Source organism: Eurosta solidaginis, chromosome 2 (genome assembly GCF_040869045.1).
Source record: "Eurosta solidaginis isolate ZX-2024a chromosome 2, ASM4086904v1, whole genome shotgun sequence".
NCBI classification, from domain to species: domain Eukaryota; kingdom Metazoa; phylum Arthropoda; class Insecta; order Diptera; family Tephritidae; genus Eurosta; species Eurosta solidaginis.
Window position 1 is genome coordinate 39,149,187 of NC_090320.1, and position 12,197 is coordinate 39,161,383.

The following is a 12,197-nucleotide window of genomic DNA, read 5'->3' on the forward strand; positions in this document are numbered from 1 at the left end:
GCAGGTTTATCGATCAAGCCAAACGAATTTAACGCGGCATGAGGCAGAAAGAGGAGGAGGGAAACAACGACGAAGCCAAACTGAGGAGGAAGATGAAGATAAGGAGAAAGATTTTATCCCAGCGGTTTACGGTGTTTGTTCAAAATAGATCGAAAGACGAGAAAGTTAAAATTGCAACAAAATTATGCCCGTGAATGGCGGGATAGTTCTTGAAGGTGGTTATACGGTAGCGTATCAGAGTCATACACGGAAAAGCATTGCTCATATGCGCAGTAAGACGTAGTTAATACCGACCATGAAGACGGGCTTCAGAACAAAAAGGAAAACCAGAAAGGACTAGGAAGTAGGTATAAACTGAGAAAGAAAATAGAAAGAGATTTAGGTGGAGACAGAAATTTGGATGGATATAAAAATGCAGATGTAGATTTAGACAGAGATGGAGATGAAGATGGGCTTGGAAGTGGAAATATAGAACGAAATGCAGAAGCGAATGCAGACTGCAATGAAGATGAAGATGGAAATGACAATGCAGGCTTAGATAGAGATGGAGATGAAGATGAAAACAAAATTGGTGGTGGTGAATGTGGAAAAAGAGATAGTTAAGGCTACGACGATGGTGAAAGCGAGGGAGATGGAAAAGGAAATTGAGAATTGGATGGAGATTTAGAGAGAGGTGGAGATGGAAAACTATTATAGCTGGATATGAAAAGAGAAATATGAGAAAATTGAGAATTGGATGGAGATTTAGAGAGAGGTGGAGATGGAAAACTGTTATAGCTGGATATGAAAAGAGAAATATTGGTACGGATATGCAGATGGAGATAGAGACAGAGATTAGCACGAAAACGGGGAAAACACAGATATGAAAGTAGTGTCAAAAGCAAAGTCGTTGGTGATTGACAAAGTCTGGGGTCATCTTAACGCCCGAAATGCCTAAAATCACACTTGAAATGTTGTAGAACTACTGCGGGTGACCACCTGACTTCGGAAGTTTAAGCAGATCTCCACCACTAAAGCCTCTGTACTACGGACTTAACGGTCTATAGTGTTTATTATTTATTATTAAATTATTAACTTTGTATTTTATACTTTACATTTTGAATATTTTGTTATCAAATTTGTTTTTAAAAATGAAAATTTTTGATTAATAAAATTTTAAACATCAAATAAATGAAACAATATTAAAAAAAAAAAAAAAAAATAAATATTTGGTTAACCACCAAACGGTCGAAAAGGAAAATTTTTTTATGTTTGGCCAGCCTGATAGGGAACTCGATAGTACATGTACTCTATGCGCTTAATTTTTCTAAACTGTTTTAACCATTTTAATCTCAGCTTATCATTTTGTTGTCTTGTTTCTTTTTTGCTTTCCTTATCCACACCTGAAAAGCATTAAAATTTGTTAGCTCAACTTTTAACCAAAACCTTCACCACATTTCAAACTTTGATGCCGATACGAATGTGTCCTTAAACTTTCCTTTTAACTTTGGTTGCAATTCAACAACTTGATTAAGTACAATGTTTTCTAAAGAATATTATAATTTTGTGTAAGGAGGTTGGTAGTTAGATGTGAGTGCATGTGTGTGATTTCAAGTATGCGTGCGTATCGCTGATTTATCATTGCGAATGTTGGTCGGTTGTTACATAAAGTTTTGACAGCGTAAACTCTTCACGACTTTTGTGATTTTCCGAAAAAGTTCTTACACTTCTTATCGGTGGAAATTCAGGTGATGGTTTGTGGTATTTTTTGTTATACTTTTTGCTTTTGAAATTTAAGCATAAAAGGTAAAAGCAAAATTTTTGTTTGATTTATTTGATAAAAACAAAACCAAGTTCTAGAAGGGCATTACCCGCAAGACAGTTTGGGTAGGGAAAGTATTTTGAAGTTTCATTTTGGCATCTCTAATTCCTGTAATGAGCATTGACATGATTTGCCTCTTAGGTAGGTAGGTATAATGGCTGCGATCCAGGTCGCTAAAGCAGCTAATGAAACGCCGTTTTGAAGCTATAAAACACTGAGTGTAACATCTGAGATGTACTACAACACTGAGTCGTTTATAAAATAAAAGACAATAAATTAAACCCTGATTTTAAGAAAGGGGTTTCCTAAGGATCTTAGACGTTTTATTGCTGGAGGAGTGCATTATATATTTGTCGTGGCGTCAATATATATACGATTAAAGGAATTATCTCACAGAGTACTTCAGTATTCAAGAGTTCTGGAATGCAAAGAAGCATTGGAAAAAGTTCTTTTAGGCCGGACTATACATATTTACTGGGCTTCCGGTCATAAAGGGTTCGAAGGTAACAAAAAGGCCGATGTGTTGGCAAAGGAGGGTGCAACACTCGCCGAAACGACAATAGATGTCCCAATTCGTTCGGGAGAAATCCAAACGAGACAGAAGTTGCATATTATCCATCAAGCAGGAAAGGCGTGGAAAAAAGCGTAGGACTGCAATATTTCTCAGATCATTTGCAAAGCTTACGATATTAGACTCACAAAGTGCATCAAATCTCTGAAGAGAGAAGACTTAAGGCTCACGATGGGCATGGCACAGCAGGTGCAGGAAGTGCGAGGAAACGGTTGAGCACGTTCTGTGTTCGTGTTCTGCGTTGGCCAGGTCAAGGCTCCAGCTGTTAGGGGCGCCAAAGTAGAAAACTTCTGGTTTTTGCTAAAAGAACGGTGCTATTCTATAACATAAGTCCTGGCACCTGATTGGGGGTTTTCCGTTTGGTCGTCAAACAAATTCTGGCAAGACTATGAACACATTCGGTATATTTGAGGTCTCTATAGACCAGCCAGCACAACCTGACTTTTATTGCTAGAACCCGGCATTTGACTCTTAGTCTAGTTTGGAAATTAATGCTCAAAAGTTTGTCCAGCAGATGTCAAACATGTATCAAATAGGACTTCAGAAAGTCAAATAGTCAACACAGACTGCTAGGATCTAGGAAACATTTGCTTCCAGAATGATTTTACTAAAGGGATAGTGTTATTGTGGGTTCGAGTGATAGGAGTTCGAAGCAGTTATATTTTAAATTTGCAGAAAGTTAATGTATCAAAAGAAAATAATACCAAGGCAAATTTTGATATGCTAGAAGTGGTTCATCGCTGATTGTGAGAACTTCTTAGGTAATATCATGAAGGACCTCACACGTATTTGTAAAATGAGGGAACACCTCTACTGTGTTGGGATAAACAGGTTGGAATGAATTAGTTTGCCTTAGCGCTCCCGATTGACGTTAGTTATCACGTAACTTACTACGCACCTAACGAAATCGCAAACTGCGATGATGATAATCATGGTCTGACCTGCCCAGGCATTGTAGAATGCATTTCATACTTTTAGGTGCATGCGAAATTATTTGATACTAAACTACAAATTTTTAGGAAAAATGGTACAAAACGGCCAAAATAAAATCATTTTATGGTACTTTTACCTGTTTAAAGTAAAAAATTTTGGAAATATGTTTTGGCTCTGACACAAACTGTGCATTTGATACAAAAGTGTTTTACAACTAATTTGTACTTCTGTGGTAATAGCCTCTATTTTAAAGTCTGCCCTTTATTTCTATGAAAGCTTTCTTTAATTAAAATTGACTTATTGGTTGCTAAGGAAATGCTGAAAGCAAAAGTGTGTAGTGAAAGCTTGCTTTCAGAAAATAAGAAGAAATTCAAGAGATGCTGCTAGCTTGTACGGGGGTACATAGAAATAAGAAAAAAATCTACGGATCTCACTGTTAAATATTGTAATTCTACATTGAATTGGCCATGAAAAACCCTGCCTTTCGTACGAATGAATGGCTAATTGAACACAGCTAGGAAATTTCCCTTCCCACCATGACGGATCAGCTGTGCATCGATAAAGATTTATCGATTACTTCGACGGGATTAGCGGTTTGCTGCGGTATGAGAAATAAAAAAAAGCGAGTTTCCGCCTTTTAAGATCCAGCCACGCTGCAGAACACATCATTGCGAGTGAAACAGTTTTAATATTCAATCGTAAACCAGAAACTAGCCTGAATGTCACCATAACGCGATACCTGCAATTAGAAAGACATACAAAACGTACAAATTTGGCGTTATTGTACTATTTATTGGAGCACAATACGAAGAGCTGCTGTGTCTAAATTGAATTCGAAAAGACAAAAACTTATGGGATTGACGTGATTGGAGAGGTGCCCGGCCAGCCAACTTATTTATGTGTGAGCCAGCGCTTAAACCAAAGGATTAACATGGGACATGGGAATTTGCTTTGGTGCCTATTGTGTTTTTTTTTTGTCCAACTTCTCCTTTAGGAACATAGATCCCGAACTTTGAGTTTGTATTCCTAGGAACGTTTTGCTTTTCGCCCTTAAATCTTCGAAGAGGGGAGATAGGCTTTACGCCCAACATAATCGTTTTCTTCATTAATTAATTAACATTTTTCTAAAGTAAACACGTTTTGCACAAATTTAGCTGAAGTGCTCTTATATTAGATGTACATACATAAAGAGACATATGCATGATTACCCTCGCGGGGTGTTAAAAGCACATGTCAGTGTAACCTTAAAACTTGGTGAAAAATATCACTATCACTAGTTTTAACACGTAGATTAATAACGAAGAATTAATTGACGGAAAAATATTTGGAAATTTATATATTGTAAAAAATTTTTTTTCTCGAATCGATTTCTTTTTCATTAAGTACTGCTTTGCTGTGCCATTGTGCATTATCTGAAATAGATATAGTTCGCTATTAGTTACTAAATTTTTCGAAACTTGAAATACATGACATTTTCTATTTAAGGAGATCTTCTCTACTTTTTAGAATAAAATCTTAAACATTTGGTGGGATTACTCGTGCTTTGTACTTTTCTTCCTAATCTTCCTCAATTGCTATGAATGAATTTATTTTCATACTACAATGCTTGCTGTCATAAGAGCACGTACACACGAAAATATGTAGTAAATTCCCCCCAGCATAGTTTTTTTTTTTGACTTCGCTCCATTCATGATTTTCTTAGTTTGAGGGCTTCGTAATCTCAATATTCAAATTGGATATTTTTTGGAGCAGTCGTGGCCCTCTCTCTCATATTTGATATTGGGGTGTCTGTTAGGATGAACTAATAGCTTGGAATAATTTTCTTTTGGCATGGACTAAAGACATTGCATGTATATACGTATAGAACCATTATTAAAACAACCTTTAGCAAGCTGACAACAAAATCTACCTGCGGAGGAGGTCTTCTACGCTGCGTGGGACATTGATGTGTCTACAATAAACGATGTAAGTAGAAAACAAGTTTACTTAATATATATATGGGGTATTCCATCCCATTTCGACCAATTTTGAACCCGACCCCTTTAGAACTGGCTGAAAGTTTTTCTTCTTTTTCTAGCTTACGAAAGACGTTTTTCAGAATTTTTTAAAATTTTTTCATCCAACTCAAAAAAAGTTATGAATTTTTAAAAAAAACACCGCGTTTGTTTTCAAAATGCTATAAGTTTTTGAAAAATTTACCGTTTGGGATCTTTTTTTAAAAAAAAAAAAATGTTTTTAAATGTACTTTTCGGAAAAAATACAAAAAAAATTTTTAAAGTTTTTTTTTTATAATTTTTCAGTTTTTCAAGATTTTCGAATTTCGCCATTTTTTTTTCTCATAAAAAACTTCAATCAATTCTGCAATCATCCCCGCTAATCCCGGTGGGCCGATTTTTTTTTTTTTTTTGTTTATTTAATTGAAAAAGGAAACTTTAAAAATTTTTTGTTTTTTTTCCGAAAAGTACATTTAAAAACAAATTAAAAAAAAAAAAGATCCCAAACGGGCAATTTTTGAAAAAGTTATAGCATTTGCCTTGAAGCTGCTTGATTACCACAGAAGCCAAAAATTAATTCTAAAATATTCGTATGCCAGTTTACTTATTAATTTATAGTTTATTAACATTTTGCTTCTCATAAGAGACCTTCTGATGACTTGAAAAGTTGAATGGAAATCGTAGGTGGGATATTTGTAAATATTTGCACTTCGGTATGAGTGCAAATTTAACACGCAACACCAACAACAAAGTAATAATCATAAACAGAAATTGCAGACAACTTTGATGTGGGCAAAACTCCTTAGAGCAGATCTTTTTGTTCATTAAGGCCAAACCGTAATGTAAATAGTTACAAGAAAACAATTAAGGGTGTCTAAGCTCGGGTGTAACTGAATATTATATACTCAGCGTGAGTTTGAATTGTACAGTTAATTTCAGTTGAATTACATTTCGGTTTTTGTTACGAAGGATTTATTTGTTTTGTGGCTCTAGAAATGTTGTGCAAATATTGATCAAAATAGGGGCGTGGCACCGCCCATTAAAAACAAATTCTCTCAATTTCCTCTTACAATAAAACTTGAAGTGAAATAACATTAATAAAAAACTATTTTTCGCTAAGATATAGCTTATTATTCTAGTACACGATTCTTTTAAAAATCTTGTATATTAAAGTAGGCGTGGTCCTTAACCGATCCCGTCCATTTTTACTGGAAATTATTTTTGCTTTAAAGAAAGTGCGTATTCTCAATTTTATTTCAATATATTAATTTTTCTTTGAGTTATGGCTACCGAAACATAGAAAATTACTTAACCAAAAAAGGGGCCGTGCCACACCCATTTTAAAAACTTAAATATTTTCTAACTTTTTGGTATAACTCCATTTAGAAAATAAAACGCTATGAGCTAGTTTTCCCAAAAGTATAGCTTATTATATTCGTCTACAACCGTTTTAAAAGTGCCTTACATAAATGTGGGCGTGGTCTTTAACCGATCTCGTACGTTTTTTCTAGAAATATTTCCCTCTATGGGGAAAATATATGTACCCAATCTTATTACATCTGTTAGTTTTTCTCCGAAACATAGAAAATTGCTTGGTCATAAAAGGGGCAGTGCCACGCCCATTTTCAAAAAATTTGAATTTTTTCCTTTTGTTGTTATGATTCTATTTGGAAAATGAAACACCATAGATATAAAGCTCTTTTTTGCAAAACTATAGATTATTTTATCTGTCCACGACCCATTTATTTATATAAAAGTGGGCGTGGTCCTTAACCGATTTCGTTCTTCGAAACATTTTTTATAGTAAAGGCAACCTCTCTGTCGAATTTTGTTATGTATGCTACATCGGTTTTTGATTTATGATTAATAATATTTGTAAAATTGGTTTTATTACAAGTGGGCGGTGCCACGCCCATTTTAAAAAAGTTGAAGTTTTTCCTTTTTCTTGTTATGATTTCACTTGGAAAATGAAACATCACTGATATAAAGCTTTTTTTGCAAAAATAAAGCTTTTTTATTTATTCACGACCCTTTTAAAAATGTTTTATATAAAAGTGGGCGTGGTCCTTAACCGATTTCGTGAATTTTTCTTCGAAAAATTTCTAATAGTAAAGGCAGCTTCAGCGGTTTTTGATTCATGATTAATAATATTTCTGAAACTTAGTTTTTTCACAAATGGGAAGTGCTACGCCCATTTTCTAAAATTTGTATCAAGAGTCTATATATCAGTCCACACATAAAATTTCAACATTGTAGGTGTATTTTATACTATAAAATCACGTTTTTTTTGTGTTTCCCAAAATGCTATATATGTAAAAAGTGGGCGTGGCTATCATTCGATTTCGCTCATTTTAAAATGCGATGGAAGATGAACTCTAATACCAAATTTCAATAAGATATCTCAGTATTTACTCAAGTTGTCGTGTACTCAGACAGACGGACGGACATGACTAAATCAGTACCTTTTCTCTTCCTGAGCATTTTGATGTATTGAAGTCTTTATTCATCTCGATTCGTTTATGCCGTTACAATCAACCATTTATTATCCATTCAAAGTTATAAACCCCGTGTACAAGTGCAGCTGTGTATAATTTAGAGTTTTTAGTACAATTTGCTTAAATTAAAACGTTAACTCGTTGGTTTGAGTCATCATTTGTACGCATGTGTGTATGTGTAAGTGTGGCGTTTATAAAATCCTTTTATTTTGCCTGTGTTTCAATGTTTGAGTTTTTCTTAATTGCAACAAAGTTTTATGTTACGCATTGAAGTCATTCATTTGCAATTTTAATTACGCATAACTTTATTGCTGAATAAGCAAATATTGCTTTAATTAAAGATGATGAATAAAAAATAAAATTTTATAATTAAACTGTTCACTCTGCTTTTTCATAGAAGGAAAGAAAGCATACAAGAATAAATATATAAAATTATTCATTTTTGCAGAGTATGACGTTAAGGTTAATGACCTGGATATCTTACGAGAATTCAGTCTCTGGATGAAGTGATATTGTTTTCAATATTGCTGCATCAACGGTTAAGGTGATCCACATTAAAATACAAGTCAGACTATCTCTGAAACGCTTTAGTACGATGAAGACCAATCTTCTAAGTCATACTCCCGCCCGACATCCTCTACACATTGAGAGTTTGGTATCGGTAGAGACTCATGTTTATATATAGAAGAATTCAGTCTTCGAACGGGATGCTGACCGTCGATGCAGGAAGACGGAAGAACAAGATAGATGGGATAAGCGCGAATAGCGATAGGGGAACGTGAAGTTTTGCAAAGGCGTTAAAGTCGACTTGCAAGACCATATCGGCATCGAAAGGGAGAGAAAAAAGTGTCTGCGGACAGAACTAGTCGAAATTGACGAAATTTATTTGAATCGGCAATAAGTAAAGACGAAGGTTGGAGTGGACCGCTCAGCTGCAACAGAACATCTAATGAATATTGAGACATAAGAAAATGCCACACAAAGCGAATCTACAGAATATGCTCCTAGTGATCTGCGTCTGCATCTGCACAGAGAAACGTTGGTGAAGCAGCAGAAATTATATCACTTTTCCAATGAAGAATGGAACCAGATGAACCATGCTACATATACGACATATATGACTGCTAAAAGGGGGTTCCAGGGTCCTACCCAGGTATGTGAGGTGGCGTCATGGTAACACCGAAACATTTCTGTTCGCAACTGAGTAGAGAATTTCTACGTTAAGGGCAGCTGGTTATAATCTGTTGGAATGCAATGACACAGATAAGCCGATACCTTGTGTTATGGTTAAAATTGAGACTGCAGATTTTCTCCTATCTAATTACGAATATTAACGTGGACAACGGCAGTAGAAAGTTGTGGCTGACCGCGGATTTTGTGTAATTTGTGAAATTAACGCCAAAGCAAGGCGAAGAAAAGTAGCGAAGAGAAGTAGGTCATCTAGCATACTAACAGAAGAGGTTGGCCACTTTAAGCTTGATATGCACGTTTTTAAAGGTCGATTAATTGAAGGTGCGTATCGAAGCACCTTGGGTGGAACATTTTTGAAAGTTGCAATTTGAATATAAATTTCATGTTATTGCAAATACGTACCACATACATATATCCATTAGATATTGCGGGAGCTTTCTGACTTCGGACAACACCTCTTTCAGGGTAGCAAGATCTTTCTGACCGGAAGTGGATGGCAGTAGGTCTGCCAAAATAATTGACTTCACTAAGGCTCATCTATCAATGTTGATTGGGGTTTTGACAGCGCACTGCCCAATGGGAATCCATGCTGTACATCTCAATATACTGGAAACCCCTTACTGCTGTAGCTATATGACGGAATCATTGACTCATTTTATGCTTGATTGCCCAGCTTTTGCTAGAACTATGCGAAAGTACTTCGGTCGCGACTCACTTGGAACTCCATAGGATTTATCGAAGGTTGAGATCGGTCTCATACGAAACTATATCATAGCTACGCTTTTTTAAGTAGCTACATCTATGTCCCCGTTATTTTGTTTTATGTGGTGTCACATCGGACCTTCATGTTGTCCCTGTGAGCTTCCCCTATCACGGCAACTACCACCTAACCTAACCTAACCTAACCGAAATGTTATTCAGCCCTTAGTTTAATGATATTTATTTACTATGCTTGAATTGCCAATTTGTGTTGTGATTCCTGATTCCGATTTCGATTTGACTATCCGATTCTGAGTAAGGCTCCGGTAAACTGATATCTTTAACATACCTTTCCTAGTGGTAGTGCTCAAAAGTTACTCATACGCTATGTCACTCTTATTTAGGAAACATTTGTCTGCTTTTGAATACGCGCCTTTCTTTTTGAGCGTATACCATTACTACTCACCACTTAAAATAAAATCACTATGCTTTACTTTACACAAATTTTTTAAAATTCCAATACCGCTCAAAATATCTTTTGTAGTATTGTAGCACATTTTCCTTGTATTCGTTTGGTGTTTTCAGCTCAAATGCTTGCTTAGAGGCTACATTTGTTTTTATATATTAAACAAAACTAAAACGTGGTTTGCCTCAAAGCAAACGAACAAGCAAATAGCATAAATGCCCGAAAGGATACGGGCATATCAAACCAATGGAAACACTTGTAACCGAAATAGCATTAAAGTGAAGATATACATAGCACAGACACACATACAAAAGTATAAATATATGAAAAAAATTAAATTAAATTCTACACCCCTTATCGCTTATACTTGTTTAAAACCAAAAAATAAATATAAAAAACAGTGATTTTTGCATGCGAGCAAACTGATTCATTACCCTACTACTTTTACACCCACACTCTTACTAGCTTATCGCTCTTGCTCCCCCTCCCTCTTTCACTATGCACACTTACCGATACGCCAAGAAATTGTGTGGAATTCATTGCTGCATAAATTTCGTCGGCAATTTCCTTGTCCGTATATGTAAAATCGCGTAACGATTTCTGTCTGTGCTTCAGGCGTTCCATTGTTTTATTGAATGCCAATGCTACACTCCAGACAGCATCGTAGGCCAGTGGTGCCTCTTGGTAGCCCTCCGGATAGCGATCGTGATTGATGTCATAGCCTTCTTCGATGAGCGCATGGTTCAGTCGTTGCCTGTGGTATGGGGAAGGAATAAAAAAAGAGAAAATTTATTACGTTGCAATGGGAAGTGTTTGAAAAGTTGTAATAAAAGAAATCATTGTTGCCTTTAGAGTTTCGAGTACCGATGGAGTGTTTTTGTATTGTTTGACTGTTTATTAGTTTGTGGTCAGAGGGCTTGAAAACAATATTTACGTTAAGACCAATAAGTAATTATGGTCGCGAGAGTGCTGGTAAAAAGCTGGTTGGAGTATGATTTCACTGAATGGAAGTTACTCTAAAAGGAGAAGGATATATATTTATTCCTTCAGAGTTTTTATGCATTTAGTTATGTTGCTGCATAGGAAAGCTGCTTTCGGAATTAAATTTTTTAGTAATAAGTACATTGACTGTTCAGTTTATTACTGACAACTGTGCGAGGAGTAAACAGACTCCAACAGGCTTTTTCTCCTACGACTGCAAGCAATGGGGTGATCGCCGCAACAGCACCAATCTAATTCAAGATGGTGAGGTACCCGTGCCGATGGATGAACGGTCAGCGGATGGTAAATTGAGTTGCTGATCTCGAACGGTTCTCTCGGTTGCCCAAATTAGGTCGCTTGTATAAGTGCCTTCACAATGTAGATCGGTTTGCAAGAGATTAATCAATCCAAACATAACGGAAAGTATAACTACATCGGAAAGGACTCCGATGGACGCTACGCTGACAGAGACGCAGGCGATGACATCATCCATGACAAACACAAACCTCTTGCGACGGAGTAGAAGAGATTATGCTTTTACCCTCCACAGTACACCAACAACAGCAAAAACGTCCAGATGGGTATAAACAACAAAGTCCGGGGACCAACTTCCAATTTCAACTAGGCTTGTGGCACCAGCCGAAGCGCACAGACCTTTTAAGAAAAAAAGAGCTAAAGCCAGGATCAGATTAAACAAAAACGGAAAGTCCCACTACAGCAGGAAGGACTACAACATTGGACACTAACAAATCTCGAACGGACGTTACACTGACAAAAACGGAGGCGGCGACATCGATCAATACAAACACACACCTGCACAGGACGATGCTGCCATTTCTGACAGAGTCCGAAGTGGATACGCTTATATCCTACCCATAATTACCCAAATGGCAATTCTATAAGACAGCCTGACTCTCCTAATACACGTCCAAAAATATCAAGAGAGGTATCCAAAGCATAAGCAGAACCAACAGAAACAAAAAACGTTCACTTGGTTACCAACAACAGAATACGGGAACACAGTTCCAACTCAAAGGAGGCTAGTGGCGTAAACCGTAGTAAACAG

The 12,197-nt window shown here is 36.3% G+C and overlaps 1 protein-coding gene across 7 annotated transcripts in view; it reads right to left on the minus strand.

The window, feature by feature from the left end:
- GABA-B-R1 (gamma-aminobutyric acid type B receptor subunit 1) overlaps nucleotides 1-12,197 on the minus strand; it is a 724,819-nt gene that overhangs the window by 124,607 nt on the left and 588,015 nt on the right. For all 7 annotated transcript variants that reach the window (XM_067765072.1, XM_067765071.1, XM_067765070.1 and 4 more), the window contains one exon: nucleotides 10,661-10,904. In XM_067765072.1, the coding sequence (XP_067621173.1) occupies nucleotides 10,661-10,904 (244 nt within the window). The remainder of the gene's footprint in view (nucleotides 1-10,660; nucleotides 10,905-12,197) is intronic.